We start from the raw sequence: 23,558 nt of genomic DNA, 5'->3' as shown, positions 1-23,558 counted from the left end.
AGTGTAATGAGATCGACCTATGCTGCATAATATGAATGTGTTCAGATGATGTATATTTAATACGGACGGTTCGTTCAGTAATGGGGCTGTGTGTCTCATTTCTTATTTATGTTAGTGTGGTCGTGGGTCCGAGCTGTGCCACTCCAGGAAGTAATGAAATGACCTGGTTATTAATGTGATCAACATTAATATTTTTTGGACAGAATATAGTTCGTTGTGTTAAAAGGGGTATTTGGTGTAATGAGATTGTTGTTCCAAATATCTCCGTAACTGTTTTGAAAGCAATGCCAATTGTCTGCGTATTTTAAGGTGGACTGAAGAATAGCCGAGCGCATGACATGTGAAACAATAGCTAAGCACTGTGTAAAATGTCCTCCTAATAAAAGTACCTTTCCTCCAAAGGGAATATTATTAATCATCCACGTTTGTAGAAGTTTATCAATGGTGTTGAGTAAGTGAGTGGATGCCATTAGATGCAAAAGCAAATGAACTATTGTAGGATGTAATGCAGTTCATAAAGTTTTTACTTTCAGGTACTTCGTCAGTTAGAAGCTTCTGTAGATATGCAGGATATGAATGTAAAGGAGTCAGTCAAATTTGACCCTTTTGACAATAACGTGTAAATTCATTACTTGTATTGCCAGTTGTTTCTTCAGGGAAGTTAAGTGAATGACAATGATTGCAAATGACATTCATTAATCCCAATGAATTTTCATGAATAGTGGACTCATTATTGAACGCGTTGTCAGCTAAGTGGCGCAATCGTTTAGCAGGTGTCTAAATATGGATAAGTAATAAGGAGGATCGCACTCACTGTTAATATGGAGCCTTTTCTGTGGTTGAATGGTTAATAGTGCATCAGTGTAATGAGATCGACCTATGCTGCATAATTTGAATGTGTTCAGATGACGTATATTTAATACGGACGGTTCGTTTAGTAATGGTGCTGTGTGTCTCATTTCTTATTTATGTTAGTGTGGTCGTGGGTCCGAATCCTGCTTTTTGTGTATGTTTCGTGTGCTATGTCCGTAGTCTGTCCCGTTTTGTGTCCAATGGGTTTGTGTGGCGCTCGCGTCTGACTTCTTTTTTTTTTTTTTGTGCTAGGGGGCGTTGCCTCATTTGTGTGTCGTGGGTCTCAATTCTCTTCTTTGTGTGTGTTCCGTTTCGCGTCTGACTCCTTTTTTCTGTGTGCTATGGGCGCCTCATTTCTTATTTTACGTTGCTTTGCATCCGGTGTGTGTTGTGGGTCTCAATTCTCTTCTTTGTGTGTGTTCCGTTTCGCATCTGACTCCTTTTTTCTGTGTGCTATGCGCGCGTCATTTCTTATTTTACGTTGCTTTGCATCCGGTTTCCGTTGCTTGGAAGGGGGGTTTTGTGGGGGCGCTTGCGCAGTACGTCTTTTGCGGCTACGGCCCATGGCCGGATGTCCCTGCGTCCATCCGGTTTACCATTCTCGGTTAGTAATATGGATACACACATAACTAGTCATATTGCGCTGGGAAAAAATGTTTGCCTAGGTTAGAAGCACGCCAGATTTCCAAGAAAATATTCATTGAACAAGGACACCAGTAAACACAGCATATTTGTAGCGAAAAATGCTTTGGTGAACTTTGCCAATTAACACTACATCAGAGATTTTATGCTGATAATCATTTATCGACAAAGTTCTTACATTAGAAAATCTTAAAACATCCAGCCATTTTTAAAAAAAAATGATATCCTTCCTGTTCAGGATTACTGTGGGTTGAGGCTCATTATGGCAACATCAATACACAGAAAGAATTAATTGCGAATATCACGTCAGACCAACGTATAGCAGATTCCAACACACACACACACACCCATTGATACAAGGCCAAATTGAGATTTACCCCTCAGCTTAACCTTGATGTTTTTATAATGTAGAAGGACACCCATGTTGTGCACATGGGGAGAATGAACATGAACAGAGAACAGTCTGTGAAATGAACTCAAGTACCTGGAGGTGTGAGACAGCACTGCTAGAAACTCTTTCAACATGGTAATCAACGTAAGAAAATGCAATACTGAAATATGACAAAATGTGAAGTTTGAATATGAGGTTGTTGCGATTAAAACTAACAAAATATTACTGGTATAGCTTAGGTAATAAAGGCTATCATATTACGCTAAAGTCAAATATAAAACATTTCATAAGCTATAGGTTTTTACATTTAAAATTGCTTTTGGATTTCGCTTATTGACAAGAGATATTGGGCAGAGTGGTTTCCTTATGTTCTTATGACACAAATGAAAACATACCTCTCCCTCCGGCGGTGCATAATATAAGCCGCTCGAGTCAAACTTGTAGTCAGGCTTGTCTGTTATCTCATTGCTGTAAAACTTGGAAAGGATGCTTCGTAATGTGCGTCGGTCCCAGTCATCTGTCACCCGGCCTCCATAGTTGCACTCACCAGTCATGTACCGGATTGCATCAAAAGGTATTTCCTACAAAGACAGAATGAAGCTGCTTGAAAAATGCATGTAGTACAGATATTTATATTCTAGGCTAATCCTCAGTGTGAGGAGTAACTTAAAGCATATTTGGGCACACCAGGCATCCCCGTGGACAAGAAAACATAACATACTCAAAAGCTGTGTTGCATCCAGTATTGTCTGAATAGGCTCACGCTCTGGGCAGACCTGATTTGGATTAAAAGAGCTTGGTAATGTTACATTAAGGACAAGAAATTAATTCTTTAAATATCAGTTTAGGCATTATGTTTTATTTATAATCAAATAAAGGCAGAAAGGAGTTTTAATCACAAACTGTAACAAAAATTAATTAGCTACATTTCATGACAACATGAAGTAGACTATGTACAGAAGTTATTTTTAAATAACTATCAAAGCATTTTCTCTGAGACCTTGAGAGGCCAGACATTCCAGCAATACAAGATACTACAATGGGTACACTGAAGTGTGACATGGTTTATTCCTTAAATTGAGCATAACTTCATACAGTGATTTAAGCCCACATTGGACCACCAGCTATGTCATATTTAACAATCACAGTACAGGCAGTTTAACTGTCTTATGTGCATTTAAACTTGAGGGCCAGCTGCCACTCAAGACATTAATCTACCTACTGTAGAGGATTGCCTTATTGACCAGGAGAAATGATGCAATCAGTATGGCACAACATAAGGGGAGATCTTATTGTCTGGCAAACCAGAAAAAAACAAAAATAAAAAGCTATTTCTTCAATTTGACTGGTAGATTGCTGAATATTATTTAAAAGGGTGGCAGGGGTTAGGTAACGTTTTTAAGGTAATTCCCAGTCAAAACTGAAGACTATAACATCTAAACAGATACAGAACCAGGTTTGAAGTCAGGAACACATCAAGGTGGAAATCAAAAACTCAACTCCTAAACCTTGGCATTATGTTGCCAACTAATACAACTAGGAAAATATTTCTCCTTTGTTCAAGGTGTTTGTGAATTTAGTTGCAAATCACAAACAAATCTGGCCAAGCTTTCCCATACTTTCATAGACTTCTAACAACCAATTTCTGCTTACAACACTCTTTTATAGTACTAGGGTGTTGTACCGCGTTAGCCATTATGAATGTAGTGAGAAGTCAAGCAAAATGACACCTTTTATTGGATAACTAAAAAGATTACAATATGCAAGCTTTTGAGGCAACTCAGGGCCCTTTTTCATGTATTGCCATTACATCTTACCTGAAGAAGGGGCCCGAGTTGCCTCAAAAGCTTGCATATTGTAATCTTTTTAGTTATCCAATAAAAGGTGTCATTTTGCTTGACTTCTCACTGATGACATATTGTCAAAGATTAGCTATTAGCTAAACAAACGGGCTTCGTGGTCCAAATAGTCTCCGCTTGTTTGTCAAGTGTTTTATTTTTCTTATGTTTCTACATAATGTTTCAAGCTTTCATGTCTTTTTTTCCCCCAGTATACTGTAGAGTTTTGTTTGTTTGATAAACCTATTTAGTTCTTTTGGACAAGTAAAGCAGTATATTGTTTTATCTGAATTGTTTTTTATCCTTTTCATTTGGTGGTAAACATAATTATTGGTATTTAGTACTTTAGCAATTCCCTGCTTTTCATTTGATTACCTCTGATACTTACAGCTTCTTGTTTCAGAATTAATCTTTAGTGTGGGAGCGTATCAAAGGCTTTTTGAAAGTCTAACTGAAGTATTTCATATACTTTGTTTTTCTCAATTTCAAAAAAAATAAAAATATTTAGCAGCATCTTTCTCTCACAAACCTATACTGACTTTTATTTAGTATACTAGGGGGCTCTGACCCCTGCTCGCTTTGCTTGCCAACCCTCGGGCGGGCGCTACACACTAGCCACTTCGCGGCTCTGCTGCTCGCGTATGGGGAAGCGGATTATTACATATTGTGAGGGATAGCCGGCAATATATTCCGGCCCACACCTCCAAGCCGCCAGATGGAGCCCTCCCAGCAGCATGGAGGTTCCCCGAATTCCAGCAGGGCCTCATGGACCATGTAGTTTTTATAAACAGCCCTGTTGGATACCATGGGGACCACCAGGAGCCGCTGTAGGGAGGCTTGGGGAATGCTACGTGCCCTATAACCTGGAAGTACGTCCTGATCACATGACCAGAAGGAACGACGTGCTTCCAGGATGAAGAAAAGGACTTTTTATCTGACCCGGAAGTGATAAAGAATCATGGACTGCAGGGTTGGAACCACTTCCGGGTCAGGAGATATAAAAGGACCTTAGGAAAGCCCAGACGCTGAGCTGGGAGGAAGGGTGGCTAAGTGTCTGGGAGAGCAGGATTGTGTATTGTTATTGATTCATTGGAGTATTGTTAATTGTATGAGTAGTGTGGAGTGGAGGGTGCTTAGTGCACGTTATTATAATAAAAATAATAAGTCTTGTACTTTTACCTGGTGTTTGGGGTGGTACCTGAGGGTTCAAGAGGACGATAGCGCCCTCTACTGCTACCATATGCATAATAGAACTATTTTACATTACAGTGAGTAATTAACCATAGTAAAAAATAGTAAAACATAATAAATTCAAAGAAAAAAATGTGTCATGTTGCATTAGAGGTATTCGTTGCGTTATACGTTTTCATTCTGTTTGGTTTTGAAATTAAGATGCAAAAACTTTGTAAACTAACACTTTTACTATAAAACGTCAGTAAAAACAATATTTGGAATGAGCTTTTCATCAATATCACATTGAATTTTGATTCCGTGTTTGGACTTACATCGTGAAAATGCAACGTTTAACTGCCTGTGAGTAAATATCATTTCTTTCTCTAATAAATAAACTGATTTTTTTCAAATTTTTGTCCCTGTGATTTGTTAATTGTCATAGCAAAAGCTATTCTAACTGGAAACTGTAAATGGTTTAATACGAATGGCATATGAAGATCTCCTTTGGTGTCTAATGTACTACATTACCTTTCTTGTCGCCTGTTAAAATTTTACATGTCAGAATTGAAACTAATCTTGTCCTATTGCATAGCCCATCACTCATACATAAATTACACAATAACATTACGATACATCCTTCTTTCAATGCTAATTTGGCCGGTGGATATTCTATGGGATATTGTAAGTTGATGTTTTCATCTTCCGCAAAATCACCACCAACTGTTTCAGCATAGTGATTACATCTTGCCTGAAGAAGGGGCCTGCCTGAGTTGCCTCGAAAGCTTGCATATTGTAATCTTTCTAGTTAGCCAATAAAAGGTGTCATTTTGCTTGGCTTTTCTCTACATTCATAATGGCTAACACGGTACAACACCCTAGTACTACAGCATAGTCTATTGATACGCATTTAACCAATTTGTTGTGTAACCGATCAACAATTTTCATGTTACTTCGCTTTATCTTCATCGTTTCTTTGTGCTAGGATTGCCCATATACTCATTTCTTCTGTTGATAACCCTTCAGGATGAAATTCTTCAATAAGATTTGGACATAATAAGTCTTCTTTTATTGGGAACTTAAAGTGAGGAAAACGTAAAAATTTATAAGAGCTGAGAGCGCAAGAACTGTGTCTTACAAAAGCATTCAAACGAATGAGAGGTGAGAGGACCGTGGGTATGGGCCATTAAAAAAAATCTCGTGGGCCGTTAAAAATATCTCTTGGCAATAATCTTGTCTCATCTCAAGATTTTCTTTTATAATAGAAAGATTACTTTCATATACGTACTTTATTACTAATTATAGTTTCCATAACTTTACGTGGTGTTGAAGTAAGGAAGAAGTAAGAAAGAGGAGGAACAAGGCACTAATCAGTAAATCAATAAATATTTACTTTATGTAGAGTGGATTTTTCATCAAAAAATACTTTACAAAGCAAAAAGGAGAATACAAAGGAGACCAATGTAATATTAATGACAATGGTCCAAATTCTACCTTACACAAACCCAGAGTGACCGAGAATTTTATGCTTCACACTTGTCTTATTTGCCATTGAGCTTGTTCCTTACTCAAATGTATTTGTGAATGAGCAGCAAGAGTACAAATGAAAGGCAGCTTTTGTTTTCCATCTAGACTCAGTCTCTGAGGGTGTATGCAGGTTACCACATGGCACTCCTTCACAATAGGTATTTGGAAACTAATTAGACATCTGTTCACACAATTTGTGGGAGGTTTTGATCACCCTGTTAAATGAGACTATAAAAAATAAGCCTACTTGGCTACATAATATTCTAAACATCCTCCTCCATCCTCCATCCATCCTTCCTTTAAATCCATTTACAAATTAAAGTGTACAAATTAAAAGCATCATTTGCATCTTATAATGACACAAGTCACCTGGAAATATAATCAGGTGCCATCTGATAAGTACAGTAACTTTATATTATAATAACAATTTCTGCTAGAGCATACATGCAAAGTTCTGGCATATGGGGAAGAGGTGTAACAGAGATGGACTGTGAGGTCACCTTGGGGGGGATTACAAAGACGCTGGGTACAAAATAAACTGTACAGAGAAGAGCAAGCAGAGCTTAATATTTGTGTGTGGCATACGTCTCAATTAATTTTATTCTTCTTGTTTCATTATTGATATAACTAATTATTGGATGTGTACAACATTTTATATTCCCTATAAAGAACATACAAATGTAGCCTGAGTGCTAAGCAAAGCACCCCCTTCAGTACCTGATATTTTTAATTTGTGTTTTTCATTGTGTTGTTCATGAAAACAAATATAATGGCTGAATGATTAGTACCCAGTTGCCCTCACCTCAGTGGCAATGAAATGTGTTGAAAAGCTTGTGCTTGTGCAAATAGATCTGTGGATGATGCTGTATTCACACTGGTCTTCATCATCTGGACAGTCATGTATGCTATTTATTGACTACAGTTCAGTTTTTAATACCATTATCCCTTCCACATTGGCTCTGTCCAATTCCATCTGAAACTGGATATTGAACTTTTTAACAGGTACAATTCAGGTAGATAGGATTGGTAACAAAAAATCATCACCACTGATGGTAAAAACTGAAGCTTCAGAAGATTTCTGTCTGAGTCCAAAGCTGTACTTGCTTTTCACTTATGACTGCACACCCATGACACTAATTTTATAATTAAATTCACTAATGACACCACAGTCATTGGTTTCATTATGAACAACAGTGAGACTGCATACCATCAGGAGATTACAATCTGGCTTACCGGTGTCACATGAACAATGTCACCTTGAACTTGAACAAAACAAAAGAAATGATTATGGACTTTAGGAAGGGGACAGGTCAACAACTCACCAGTCTGCATTGCTGGCGCTCTGGTGGAGAGAGTGGATATTTTCAAATTTCACAGTCTCCACATCTTAGAGAAATTAAATTGGCCAAAAATACACCACTGCTATCATTAAAAAAAAAGCCCAGCAGTGCCTCCACTTCAAATGGTTGATGAAGTGTAGTACGTGGAATCAAATCCTGGTGAACATCAACCACAGCACTATTGATAGTGTACCAACAAGTGGGATCAGAATCAGATGTGGGAACACCACAGTCCAGGAAAAGAGATCACTAAAAAGACTGGTGAAGCAGGCATAGCGTATCACTGGCTCTGTTCTTCCTACAATGGAGCCCATATACACCAAACAGTAGAGAAATAGGACTAACGCAATTCTGTGCTACCCTACTCAGCCCAGGACAAGTCTGTTTTCCAAACTGTGGTCCGGCTGTAGGTATGCAGGTGTCAAAGTTAGCACCTCTTGGTTTCAAAAACTGTTTTTATTTCTCTGCAGTCTGTCTTCTCAATAATGTTTATCATAGTTAGAAAAAGTAAACTGGACATTAAACATTCAACAATATGCTACCTAGTAATGTAAGTGTTCTGTTCTGTACTTGCACTGTTTTTCAGTTGTTTTGTCATATTGTATATGGGTGACCTGTACTGTTTCATGTACCTAACTGGACAGATCGAGTAAGATTTCCTGTGTACATTTCTACAAATAAAGAATCTCTCTCTCTCTCTAATATGATTATAGAATAGGCGGTTTCTTCATGTTAACTAACAAGAATAGAGTCAAATTTATAGAAAGGGCAAGCAAAAGAGATACAAAACACTGACAATGATACAAACATGCATTGGATTGGCCTACAACCCTATTTAATAACAGAAAGGAAAACTGGCCAAGTAAAAAGGCAAATCAACTCACTAAAGTACCCTAAAATCCAATTGTCACCATTCTGTACCTGATGAACTTAATTTGTGTTTGCCTACCCAGCTTATGGCTATTTTGTTACTTTTGTAAATACAAAATATAGTGTGACTACAGATTTTATCCTGAGAAGACTATGTCCTTTAATATTAACTAATAGGTCACGCACTCAAATGTACAAAAAGCGTAAGTAAAAGATTTACAAAAATGCAGTAATGATACAAAAAAGTTTTAGATCGGCCTACAACCCTATTTAATGACACTGGCCCAGTTAAAAGGCAGCATCACTCACAAAATACTCCTGAAATCTGCGGTGACTATCCAGTACCTGATGGACCCAGTATTTGGCCGTTATGTTGTTCTTGTAAATATGAAATATAATATGACTGCTGACTCTACCCTGAGGAGTAAACATTTTTCTGCACTAACAAACAAGCTCTTTGAGCTCCTCTTCAGTTCAAATGAGTTTTTTTCTTAGACTCCAGCTTCACAAACCTGTAAAAAAATGTTAGGGCAATTTTATCCAGCAAATGACAAACAGCTACAAGAGCTCAAAGAGATGCTTGAAGCAGGCCTTGTGATGTTACTGAACAACTGTCAAATGTACAGGATTCATAGCTAAATAGTAAATTAACAGAGAAGTCTATTTTAGAGTGCCAAATTCATCTAGTGCCTCTTTATAAAAAAATAAAAATAAAGGGCCATGTGTGTTCACATTCAGATCCAAATGTGTTTTCAAGTGAATGCAGTTATCTCTGTTAGGTCGCTGGAGCCTAATCCTACAGCAAACGGCATGTGTCCTTTTTTTTTTTCTTGTTTTAATTTTATTGAATTTTTTAAAATCAAATAACACTCCATACACATAACTCGAGTTTTACAAAAAGAAAAAAAAACAAAAAAAAGAAAAAGGTTCGAAACAAATCAACCCCCATCCCTGAGAAAGAGTGCTAGACCAGCAGTGTAAAACTTTATGCTAGTAAATTAATAATAATAATTAATAATTCATTACATTTATATAGCGCTTTTCTCAGTACTCAAAGCGCTATCCACACAGGGAGGAACCGGGAAGCGAACCCACAATCTTCCACAGTTTCCTTACTGCAAAGCAGCAGCACTACCACTGCGCCACCAAGACAAATGAATAGATAAAATGATAAATGAATAAAGATACATGGAGTAAAAAGGGGAAGAGAACCTGCTTCCTCAATTAAAAAGCTTATTCTAAAATGTTACTGATTAGATCCTGCCAGGTTCTGAAAAAGTTTTGCACAGATCCTCTAAGTGCGAATTTGATTTTTTCCAGTTTCAACTATAGGGTGGTCCAGATCTAACTATGCAACTTTTAATGTAATGCAATACAATAATTGCATAGTTGGATCTGGACCACCATGTAGTATATAACATCAGTTACCCACTGACTTAAAAGAGGTGAGTTAGGATTCTTCCAATTGAGCAAGATAAGTCTACTTGCCAGTAGTGAAGTAAAGGCAATTACAGTTTCTTTGTCCTTCTCCAGTTTAAGCCCATCTGGGAGTACAGCAATCACAGCTGTTAATGGGTTAGGAGGGATTGTGACACCAAGGCTGTCTGAAAGGCATTTAAAGATTTTTCATCCAGAATGATGTTAATTGGGTGCAGGCCCAAAACATGTGGCCCAGTGAGGCTGGAACATGATTGCAACGTTCACAGGTTGGATCTTGCCCTGGAAACATTTTGGATAGTTTTAAACGAGAGAGATGTGCATATGGAGCTCAAAGGTGAATTCTGTGCATTGCTACTTTCCACTCCTTTTCTAAAATATTGAGTAAGAGATGCTGGTCTCTGATACACGCACCTAGTTTAAGTTTACTTCCAGCGCAATGTTTCATTGTAAGGAAATTGGTGGTCGATTTACACATACACCTGAACTGTGTCCTGTGCAGGAGTGTACCCTCTTAGTATTTCAACATCAAAATGGCATCAATATAGCTGAACTGTGACCATGCTGCCTGCTTTGGTGGTGCCCAAAAGCCATCACAGTTATCACCTATACCAAAACAACCTAAGCCAAAATAGATAAAACTATCAGATTATGTTTCCTTTAAGTTGTAGCAGAACTACAAAGATAGATTTATATTTACACTATGTCCAGTGTACACATTGTGTTTATAAGCTGTCCTTTTACATCTATGTGCATATGATTGCATATGTATGTTGTAAGTGCCATGGTGGATGGACTGGTATCCCGACAGGGACAGAGGGTGAATCTTTTCCCAGTCAGGAGGCTGCAATAGAAAGAAAACATAAGCAGAGAAAAAAAACATCTGGGAAGGTTATTGATTCCTATCCCAACTGGGATAAAAGAATAATGGATGGACTACAGGAGGCTGGGGATTCTGAACAGTTCACTCTTCAGTATGAGATGGCAAGTGCTCCTCAGGTTTGATCCCAGTCTGGACAACCACAGGGTTACCAGAGACTTGTAGTTTCGAAGGGCGACTCTGTAAGGGTCCTTGGGTGCCACCAGGGAGTGCTATTAAGAATATACCTCCCTAGTTTGGGAGGCTTCCATATTACCCGGAAGTGCTTCCATTATGCAAGGCCATGGCTCCAGAAGTACTCCCAAGTCTATCATAAAAGGAAGCCATCTTGCTTCAATGATTGAGTCAGAATTGGGAGGCAGCAGGGCAAAACTCAACTGGAAGAGTGGAAGAAGACATTGTATTTATTAGTGATTGTGGTGCCAACTATGAACACTGGAATAAAGAAGGTATTGTGAATAAAAAAAAACCAAAACATTTATTTGCACCTGGGACTGTTTTAGTGTAAATGTGTCTTGGGTTTGGCGGCTAGTGGTAGCTCCTGGAGACCAAAATGTGTACAGTTTAACAGAAGATGTAATGGGCCAGCAGTGACATTCTGCATTTACTTTTTCTGGTAATAGAACTTCCAATCTTTCTAATATGTCTGTTCTGTATATCATTTAGATTTAAAACACCACCCAGTAAAGCATGGTGCCAGATTTGTTTCTATCTACATATCAACAGTTTGCTTTATATCAACAGTTTTTCACTTTAAAAACATCTAGACATCAGCCATCCACGATCTAGGAATTACTATTGTTCATCTCATCTGTTACTTCCCAATACCATTTCGGAAGTCAGAAAGGTGGCTACCTGAAATATAATTTCAGACAGTGCTCCTGCTGCTTTCTGCATTACCACAAAATGCATGGTGAGATGATTTCGCTTTTTTTTTTGTTCTCAGGGGATTGTGCCATCTGCTATTAATTTTTTCATCCAGTTCCAACCACTACAGTTACAGCCAGGTTCCTGCTAGCATTACAGTCTACTAAAAATGCTTCTTTTATTAACTGTTTCTTCTGTTGTATTTGTTTTATATATGTATAGGTAATGGTGTTTAGCTGGAGAACTTGGTTTGTTTTGTACATTACTTATGGTTCGTATAGTCTGTATATATGAATGCTCATTTTTTTAATATGTTGTTAAGCCTGTGCACTTAAGGGACATCTTCAGGGCTGTAACTAGGTATGTAATTCCATCCAGTGTCTAGAGGAGACATTGATGCTAACACATTCTTCTTTTACACCCGCACATCAGACTGACGTTAGATGAAAGTGACTTCTGCACCAGCCAAGGAAGCTCTGTCCCTTTTGGGAGACCCTCTATAAAACCTCATGGGCCACCAGAGAAGGAGTTTAATTTTGGACTCACAAGTGAGGAAAACTGAACTCTAACTCAGAAGCAACATCTCTTTGTGAACTCCTGCTCACAGCCAATGCTGTCGTTTGCATCCTCGTAATGGACTTTATTTTAATTTACTGTTATTTGCCATCTTTAATTGTGGGTTACCAATGTGGCACCCCATCCTCACTCACACGGGTAAATTTAGAATTTGCAAGTAATCTGACACACACTTCTTTGGGATGTACGAATAAACACAGAGACAAAATGCACTATAAAAGCATATGGAGCTTGGGCTTTCCTCATTGTGCCCTGGGATGTTTGAAAGGAAGGGACTTTAAAATGTTTTTATAAATTGTGGAGATGCTATCTGAGTCTTCTCAAACAGAAATACGTGGAAGGTGAGGAAAAATTGGGCAGGTTCTAGCTTGAAAGCCATGGAAAAAATGTGTTGAGAAGTTAAATTTGAAGCTTAATTGCTTGTAGGATGCAAAAACATTATCGATGTACATGGCTCTAAATGTTTTAATCCCAGACATTGTCCAAGCATTAAATAATGTGTATGTTTGAAAGGGTGGAAAAGAGTGATTGTCACGTAGAGGTGCAACAGATAAGAGCTTGTCTGTCTTAAAGTGCTTCCTACATTGGTTCCATATTCTGAGTGAATGAAGGGCAATTGGAATATTAGTGTATTGATGATAGATTATATTTACTAGAGCACAGAGCAGGGAATTTAAAGAAGTTCTGCAAGATTTTAATTCTATTGTAGACCAGGCTTGGATATGCTCATCAACTTGTATCGATGTACAGGTCTTTATGGCCTGTATATTTGCCACCAAGTAATAAAATTAAAAGTTAGGTAGTGCCATGCTGCCTTCTGCATTAGATCATGGGGTAGATGGCCTTTGGATGGGTGGATGTTTCGAATTCTATGATTAAATCTAATTTCTAAAAAAAAAGATTTGTTAATATGAATATAATTCATTTTTCCGTGATGAAGCGAACTTGGTAATATTCACTCATCACTACTTGGGAAGGATGTTCATCTTAAAATTGTTGATTCTCTCTGCTAATGTGAAATGGAGGGTGGACCATCTATTCACAACTTGTTTATTTTTTTCCATTGTAACAAGGCACTATATTGTGCCCGACCTGGCACAGACTCTCACGGAGGCACGTGTAAAAAAATAACACAAAGACTTTTATTTTCTTCATCTGTGGGGCACGTCTTCCCTGTGAACCCCACAGGCACAACACAGTCCAAACCAGCACAAGCACAAAACACACTCCCTTCTGGCACCATCAATCCTCCCGTCAAGCTTCGTCCTCCACCTACTGACTCAGGCTGCTGAGTGGTGGTTGCTGGCTCCTTTTATTGGGCACCCGGAAGTGCTCCAGGTGCTTGATTGCTGACATCCGGCTGCATTTCTGGGAGTGGCGAATATGCTGCCCAGATGGGCTCAGGAGTCCCAGCTGCAGCACCCCCTGGCGGCGCCTGCGGGATCCAACAGGGCTGCACCCAACTCCAATTCCCATGGAGCCCTGCGGGAAACCGAGGCACCGCTCCAACCCAGGGGATGGCAATCCAGCATCCAGGGGGAGGTATTGCACCGTCCAGGGCTGCTCCCCCTGAATATACAGTGAAGGGGCGTTCCGGCTGGGCCTGGACCCCGGCCGTCTGCCACACCATGCAGAAATTTTGTTGAAAAATGGGATTTGTATTTACTTGTGATGTTTATCCCTAGATATTTAAATTGATCTGCTAAGATAAATGGGAAGGTGTCCAGTCTAGTACTGTGTGCTAGATTGTTCACTGGAAAAAAGCACACTTTTATTCAAATTAATTTTGAGCCAGATATCTTTTGAAAATCTTCTGGTGCTTTTAGGACTTCTGGCACGGAATTAAGTGGGTCAGATATATACAGTACCATATCATCTGCATATAGTGATATTTTCTGTTAAAGCCCTTCTCTGAATGGCGATTGCAAAGAGCAATGGTGATAGGGGATATCCTTGTCGAGTACTAACTTGGAGTAGTCTGAAATAATGTTGAACTGAGGCTTCTGGACTAGTATAGAGTAGTTTGTACATATGTTTGGGCCAAAGCCAAATGCCATGTCTAATGCTTTTTCTGTATCTAAATAAAGTAAGATCTTGGGGTGTTAGATTTAATGGGTGAATACATTATAATATATAAACGTCAAAGATTAGAAACTAAGTGTCTGCTTTTAAAAAGTCTGATTTAGTCTTGTGATATCACAGAAGGAAGCACTTTCTCAGTCCTTCTAACTAGAACGTTGGAGAGCATCTTAATATCATTATTCAGGAGTGAGATTGGTCTGTATGATGCACATTGTAGTAAGTCCTTATTTTTCTTAGGAAAGACAATAATTAATGCTTGGCGAAAACTTTGAGGTCGAATTTTGTTGTCTTTAGCTTCTATAAACGTTGCTAATAAAAGTACAGCTAACTTATTTTATTTTATTTTTTTTATAAAATTACACTGTGTAGGCATCAGGGCCGGCTGATTTCCCACTTTGAAATGAGTTTATAGCATCTAGTAATTCTGAGAGTGTCAGAGGTTTATCCAGTTCCATAGCACAAATAGTATCTAGCTGTGGTGTCTGTAATGAGTCAAAGAACTCAGATTGTGTAGAATATAAGGACTTAAAGTACTCTCTAAATGTGTGTGTTATTTTTTTAGGTGTATGATTTTATCTCCCTCTGTGTTGATAATTGCTGTTATTGCTATGTGGACTTCCTGCTTGTGGATTTTTTGAGCTAAAATCTTATTGGCCTTCTATCCGTTTTCATAATTATGATGTTGCAATTTAAAGATGAGCTGTTCAGTTTCTTTAGTAGTCAAGAAGTTAAATTCTGATTGCAAAACCTGTCTTTTCCAATAAAGTGCCTCATTTGCAGATCTGGCGTATTCTAGATCTATTCTGGTAATTTTGCTGATTAACTCAGACACCTTCTTGGTTTCCAATTTATTTTTGTGAGAAAGATATGAAATAATCTGTCCTCTAAAAAATGCCTTCAGAGTTTCCCAGAGTATTCCTGCAGAGATCTCTGGGGATGCATTTGTCTCCAGAAAATAATCAATTTATTTAGATATGAATTCTGTACAGTTCTCATCAGGTAATGACAGGGGGTTAAGATGTCAGCTACAAGATGAGTGTGTGGGGTATAGTAAGTTAAGCTCCATGATCAGAGAGGCATGGTCAGAGATAAAAATAGCGTCATACTTACACGAGTTGATAATGGGCAAAAAATTATTGTCTATGAAGAAACAATCAATTCCTGAGTAACACTGATGAACTTGTGATAAGAAGGAATATGCTCTAAGGTTAAGATTTAAGAACCTCCATGGGTTCAATAAGTTCTAATCTATTACAAATTGTGTAATTATTTTTGCAGTATTGGATGTTATTATTGCTGCAGCTGAAGACCTATCTAAGTCTGGATTTAAAACACAAAGTCTCCAACCATTATAATTTTATGACTGTTCACATTAGGAATAGATGCAAATGCATGGATGAAATGTCTATCATCCACGTTAGGTGCGTAAATATTCATCAGAATCACTTCAGTATTAAATAATTTGCTAATCACCATGACATATTGCCCTTCAGGATCACATTATATGGTCTAACACTACAAATGGGATAGTTCTGTGTGTTAAGATTCTCATAACCCCAGTTTTCTTTATATAACTGGAGTGAAAAATTTGGCTAATCCACTCTCTTTGCAACCAAAACTGGTCCTTACTTATTAAGTGAGTCTCCTGTAAAAATACTATCTTGGCATATAAACCTGTTAAGTGAGTGAATACTTTCTTTCTATTTAATTCACAAGTTAAGATCTTAGACATTCCAGCTCACAAATTTCACTGTTTGGATATAAAAACAATGATTCTGAACTTTTGTTGACATTTTGTAGTCTTAAGTTAAGGCAGTACATTTTTACATATAATAGGTTTGATCTAGATTTCAAAATTGGTTTAAATACAAAATTCATATAGTTACAGCTTCTATTTCCATTTAAGTGATTTTCATAAAAGTTGATTATCAGAAAACAATACGTGTCTAACACGAGTATGTAAAAGTGCACCTAAACACCACAGCACAAATGCTTCAAATCAAAAATCTACTTAGTGTTTTACAGCAATGTGTAAATTGTAGCATTACCTCATATTGATTGAGAAACATGTGGAGTTGTTGTACAGAGATGCGTAAGTCGGTCTCATTGAACTCATATGGGATGTTCCAACCAAGTGGGCCAAACTTACGCCTTTCCTGAACCAGTGCATGAAAGAAGCAAAGTCCATAGAGCAACTTCTTAAAGGCATCCTGGAACAAAAAGATAGAGAGAATAACACATTTAAGACTCAGCCATTGAAATGTTAAATAACTTTATTTTAATATAACAATTGAGTAAGCACAGTGTCAACAGATGAACCTCATTGAATTTCTGTTCCACCGGGAAATTTGTATGCAGTATACAGAAATGAGATAAATGACCTTAAGATGGACCTACTCTCTATGCTGGTGCCTTGTGGCTTTGGGCACAGACAATCAGGTTATCTGAAGCTACAGTCAGAGATGTGAAGTGTCCTATAACCTATAATAAAATGCGTTGCTTTGACTGTTTAAGAATATCCTCTATGACCTTCTTCCCTAGATCACACAATTTGGGGATTATCCTCTATTAATAACTTACTGAAATAAAAGCTTTGCCTGTCTAATGGACAGCCTTTGCACCATAATAACCTTCAATTCTTTAGCAGTTACATTGGGAGTAACATCCAAAGTAATGATACTGTGGTATGCTACACCAAACTGCTAGCATATTGTCTCATTTTGATTAACTGGACCTGTCTGCAATTGTAAAATGGAAAATTTAGGTCCCATTTCATTGAAAACTTCAGAAAGTTCAGTTCATCTAAACAGAAAATCAAAAGTTTTTAAAGAAACTGGTAGGCTGTTATCCATGTTGTCTTTAAATTAAATGTATGTTCTTTTCATTATTCAGTATTTTGAATGATTACTTCATGTCTAGTCCATACTACTTTTGCTCTCTCTTGGATAGGGGTCTCTAAATATAGTAGTTCGATAAACTCTTTAAAATGTAATACTGTTGATCTTACTGGTTTATAAAATGTGCATTCTAAAGAAATTTTGAAGTCAATAAAAGACATAAAAATAAATGCTAAAGGAAGATCCTAAAGCAGAACAAAGGAATAATCCAAGGTCAGGGAAGATCAAGGCACATAAACTGCTAGAGGGATTATGAGGTTTGGAGGTTTCCAACCATGAACCATGGATTGCTTTCCTCCATACTAACTAGTAACACGAATGCACAGAAAGCAAAAATGGGGACCCTGCTTTGTTAAGAGTGGGGAGCCCAAGAGTGTTTAATTCATATTGTGGGATAATTCATTACGTATTCAACCTCCTATTTCTGATATTCATTTTAATCATTGCATAATGTACAGTATATAATGTAAAGAAAATGAAATGTTTAAAACACAGACGTGTAAAATGCTTTGCTTTAAAAACAAATGCACTAGCAGTTTTTACAGCGCTTGCCTAATACATGTACATTCTGCTCAGATATACCCCTAATGGTTCATGCAAGAAGATGATTCAACTGAGATAAAGTCTTCTCGGACAGCACTATACATCAGCTTATTTACACTTTTTTTTTTTTATAAAATACTAGGGGGCTCTGCCCCCTGCTTGCTTCGCTCGCTCACCCTGGGTTTGGTTTACCGGATATACAATTTAAAAAGATTGTTATTTTCATGGGAATTGTTACATATGCATTATTTTCACTTTTACTTTAAAAATATTGTAAAAACAATACTTGTCCTTTATTTCTGGCCCCAGTCGTGGTTAAATCTCTTTCTTGCAGGACGTATAACATTGCTCGCGTTGTGAAGTGGGCTGAACACAAGGTAAGGGGCACACTGTGTGTTCTGCTTGTTGTGCTGCGCATTGATCATTTAAAAGCCTGTACAGCAGCTGTCCTTTTGCCACTTCGCGTCTCTGCCGCTCGCATTGTGAACCGGGGGAGGGCTTAACGCACGCTAAGGAGAAGCGGTCAGATCATCTGCTGACTTGCTGCTGGCGAGATGTGTGTTCTGCTCATCGCACTACGCATCGATCATTTAAAAGCCTGTACAGCAGCTGTCCTTTTGCCACTTCACGTCTTTGCCACTCACGTTGTGAACGGGGGTTTTGGGGGTTGGGGGCTGAATGCACGCTAAGGAGAAGTGGTCGGATCATCTGCTGGCTTGCTGCTGCTGGTGAGCTGCGTGTTCTGCTTGTCGCTTGTTGTTTTAAGAGCTGGGAGCACATGAAGTGTGTCTGCCAAAAGCATTCCAACACCTGCTGGTTAGATGTCCGTGAACTTGTTTTAAATGTTATCTTTTATGTCTCGTGTGACATTAAAGTGTCTCTCGTGGGACGTCAAATTGTCATCCGAGAAGATCACGTCTTGTCTCCCTAGTCTCCCGCCCAAGATTTTTTTTTTAAATAATAGAGAGATTTCAATAGTAAAAGCAGTTGCTAAATGAAAGATGACACTCACTTGTGGCATCACCTCTACAGAGGTGGAAGATAGATTAATAATCTAATATCAAAATATAGCACAGTACAAATCACGCTTGACCTCTAATCACTCACGTCTGAAGCAATTCTCACCAAAATTAAATGAATTCAATCAAATGATGATAAATATAATTACAAAAGTGTAATTCAGTTCAATGACTGTATAATACACAAGAGCTGATCTTATTTCAAGATACTAAAAACAAGTCCATTTAGAAACTGAATCTAAAACAACAATGTCTTTTAGATACTCCACATTTGTTAAGTCTAAATTCCACTTTATAAAACAGAACTATCCATCCATCCATTTTTGAAGCCACTCATTCAAATACAGAGACAGAAGAGGATCAACATGAATTCAAATTAAATAAACCCAAGGGGTTGGTATGTGTACTGAACAGGGTTTGGCCTGCTTTTGAATTTTCTTAATTTGTAGACAACATAGGTATACATTGAAAAAATTGTTTTGAAAATTTCATGTTATTATTACATATTTTAAGGTGTTAAATTCAAAAATGAAAAACATTTTTCTGCATCATGTAACATCCATCCATCCATCTAGTATCCAACCCGCTATATGTCCTAACTACAGGGTCACGGGGGGTCTGCTGGAGCCAATCCCAGACAACACAGGGCGCAAGGCAGGAAACAAACACCGGGCAGGGCACGCGCACACACACACACCCACCAAGCACATACTAGGGACAATTTAGTATAGCCAATGCACCTAACCTGCATGTCTTTGGACTGTGGGAGGAAACCAGAGTACCCAGAGGAAACCCACGCAGACACGGGGAAAACATGCAAACTCCACGCAGGGAGGACCCGGGCGGCGAACCCAGGTCCCCAGGTCTCCCAACTGCGAGGCAACAGCGCCACCCACTGCATCACCATGCCGCCATCATGTACCATTTTTTCACAAAACACATTTTTTTGCTGTTAGTAATAGTTTTTTTTTAATTGTCTTCACACTATAAATAACTAAATATCAATATTTTATTTTAATGTTGTTTGCTTTATTTAATATTTTCTAATATTAAAATCTATGTTTAAAGGTTTGAAAATCCTGCAATAAGCCCAGTTGGTTCATATGCAGAGCCCTGAAAGTTCTGCACATCGTATGGGGTCAGCAGTTAGGGTATACACAATTCCTATGTTTTTCCATGTGGGTGGGTCAGCAGAGCCAAGAATTTACATGGGGTTCAGAAGGAATGGCCAACTGGAAAAAAAGCTACAGCTTGAGTTTGGTGCCAAAAACATCATCGGACATAGCTTGGTTGATCCAGATAAAGTGCTGCTACCACTGCTTCATATTAAGCTTGGTTTGATGAAGCAAATTGTCAAAGCCCTATCAAAAGATGGAAATATTTTTGCCAAAAGTTTCCATATTGTCTAAGACTAGATTTTGCTGGAACTGATATTATAAATCTGATTTCTAATGCAGGATTTGATGGTGCAATGAATAACCTGGGGCAAAAGACTTGGGTATCATTCAAAAAAAGTAATTTATACGTTTTTAGGTAACAAAAATCCAAATATGTATTTGTTCATTTTAAGGAACTGGGTTGCAACATGAGTTTCAAAGTTCACTTTATGGATTCACATTTGGAAATTTTCCCTAAAAAGTTTGGAGTGGTGAGTGAGAAGCAAAGTGGACGATTTCATCAGGATATCAACATGGAAAGAAGGTGCCAGGGATATTGGGATGGAAAACTACTGTTGAATGATGCTACCTGAAAAAGTGTATAAAAAGCAGGCCACCAAAAACTAACAAGTGACAAAAACCAGAAGTGTCAGTCAATAAATATTTATGTTTTTATTTACATAGAGGTTTAAAAATATTAAATTGACTAAATATGTTCAACTGCAGTGGGCTGGCACCCTGTCCGGGGATTTGTTCCTGCCTTCTGCCCTGTGCTGGCTGGGATTGGCTCCAGCAGACCCCCGTGACCCTGTGTTATGATACAGCGGGTTGGACAATGACTGACTGACTAAATATGTTCATGCTACATTGATTTAGAAGAATGTTGTATACGTGAATAAATTGTATAATGTGTTAAATTATAATTAAACTTCTTTTAGTTTTGTACCTAAAAGTGATATGATGGAAAAATTAATTATATTTTTATTGTGTTCATGATGAATGTAAAAATATCTACTCACAATTAAAATATTTTTTATGAGTTTAACTGTGCAGACCTGTGTAACAGTCCATTGAACTGAATGAAAGTGGCTGACATGAAATTCCTCTGAGCCAGCTTTGTAAACCCATCCAGACACACATACAGTATATATATGAGGGCATCATAGATAAAGGAAAGGTGCTGTCAATCACTCGTGAGAACAAACTAGGCCAAGATTTGCATCTTTATTTAGAGTTGGGCACTTCAAACATCTCTGAAATAATTTACTAATCATTTGCCCTTGGTGGATACATCTTATGTAAACAGCAATCAGTTTAAGAGATAATTAAGCTAGGGGTTCGATTACTTTTGCATTTGAGCTAAATCTTTTTCATGCCTCTTTTTGTATTGCATGCATCAAAGTGGAATTATTTATGATTGAACGGATATGAATTTCCTAGCATTTTATCCTTAAATCAAATTGATAGACATAAGCACTATTCCATTTTTTATCTTGGTTAAACAGAAGCAAAATGGAAATATTCACTGCAAAATATTCCACACAGTTTTTAGCACTGTATTGAGAAGCAAGCATTCATTTTCTAATTATCTTTTGTTTTCATGTTTAGTTAATTTTAGAAGTTTAACAACTTAAAAAATGTTATGGAAAACAAAAGATTCCTCAGTTTATCAGCTACTATAGCAACAACTTAGTCTTTAAAACACTCCAGGTTATCTGCTTTAATTGCATGACTTTGCAGTTTTATTATAACAGAAAAAATATTAATTATTCCTATTAACCATACTACTACTACTAATAATAATAACATATTAAGACAGCACAAGACTTGGATTCATTCATATGGAATTCTTCCATTCTTCCCATGTCCGCTTGTGTTTTTTTCCTCCAGACAGTCCACACAATTGCCCACCCCATATGACTGAGTGTGAGTTACTGCATTAGTGTGTGTGCTCTGCCATAGGCTGACATTTGGATGAGTGATGGACTCTGATTTCTGCTGCTGGGAAAGGCACCAGCTACCTGCAGCACTAAACATGATAAGCAAGATAGAAGATGGATTGATTGATGCACAATAATAATAATAATAATAATAATAATAATAATAATAATAGTACAGGTTTTCACAATATCCCAGAACCCCTTAGAGGGATATCTTGGTACAACCTAAAAATATCATCTTTATTTTATATAGCACCATTAACACCATGCACTATTCCAAGGTGCTTTCCAGGGCTAACAACACACTATTAAATTTAACAACTGAATTTCTGCCCTGAAAGCTTTTCCCACTTTCAAGTGGAGTTGCTATATTGGACCTGCCTCCTCCACTGTGATCTGTTGTACTCTATACTTCTCGTCTGATACTGTTTTCTCCCTTACGTCCCCTTCACACAGTCAACCCACTTTCTGTTTGGTCATCTTTTTCTCCTCTGTCCTGATCCCTCCATATCCAGGATTCTTCTGCACACCTTGCTTACCCATCTTTTCATTACATGCCCGTACCATTTTAACCTTTTTTCCTATATTTTATATAGAGATCTCCAACTTTAACTGTACAGTACTTCTGATTCTCTTATTCCTGATCTTATCAAGTTTTTTTACCCCACACATCCATCTCGACAGCCTCATTTATGTAGCATCCATTTTTCCTTTTATTCAACTTTTTAACTGCCCAGGTTTCTGATCCGTACAACAGTGCTCATCTGACCACTGTTTCATACACTTTACACTTCACTCTTACAGTAATTTAACAAATGAACTATACAGTTTTTAAAAAAGTAGAATTAGTAGAATTCAGAAAGACCTTGAAAGTATACTTGACAGATTTTACCTGCAAGTTTGATACTGACCTTTACAAGTCCAAGAAAGCAATGGTATAAAATTACAAAATGGTACATACCATACACAATACTGATAGACAACACAGTATATAAGAACTATAATGATCAAGTGCAGCTACAGAGCAAAACTAGAAAATAGTGAAAAAATTGTCTCTTATACTGTATTACTATTAACTCTTGTAAAAATAAGTGAATTTATTAATCTATAATACCGAATGGACAAAAAACAAAATTCCATTACGCAAATTTTTTGTCTCTTGTGTTTTTTACAGCAGCCAGCAAGAAAGAGTAGTAGAGTGAGGCAGACTATGTTAATTGTGTCATAGGGCCAAAGGCACAGCAGGGGCAGGAGACATCAGGAAGCAGTGCTAAAAGTGGCTTTAGGCATTTATTAAGCCTCCTGATTTCGGATCATATGATACCACAGGGTGCCAAAAACAAGCAATAGCCACTATAGCACTGTTTAGTATGAAAGCTTACAAACAGAGGATTCTAGGGGATTCTATTGCCTGGATGCAATGGACACAATAGTGCAAGCAGGCACTGAATTTGTAACTGGAAGAGACCTCGATCCAATCACCAGAGATTACTTCCTTCAAAACTACCTGCACTCATCTCCTTTGCCTCT

At 37.7% G+C, this 23,558-nt stretch overlaps 1 protein-coding gene across 3 annotated transcripts in view; it reads right to left on the bottom strand.

Moving 5' to 3' along the window:
- The window catches only part of dnah7 (dynein, axonemal, heavy chain 7), a 496,694-nt gene that overhangs the window by 55,406 nt on the left and 417,730 nt on the right, over nt 1-23,558 (bottom strand). For all 3 annotated transcript variants that reach the window (XM_051930473.1, XM_051930475.1, XM_051930474.1), the window contains exons 57-58: nt 16,521-16,682; nt 2,281-2,466 (exon numbers count right to left, since the gene is read on the bottom strand). In XM_051930473.1, the coding sequence (XP_051786433.1) occupies nt 2,281-2,466; nt 16,521-16,682 (348 nt within the window). The remainder of the gene's footprint in view (nt 1-2,280; nt 2,467-16,520; nt 16,683-23,558) is intronic.

Source organism: Erpetoichthys calabaricus, chromosome 8 (assembly GCF_900747795.2).
Source record: "Erpetoichthys calabaricus chromosome 8, fErpCal1.3, whole genome shotgun sequence".
Lineage (NCBI taxonomy): Eukaryota > Metazoa > Chordata > Cladistia > Polypteriformes > Polypteridae > Erpetoichthys > Erpetoichthys calabaricus.
This window is presented reverse-complemented; position numbering and strand designations above follow the sequence as displayed.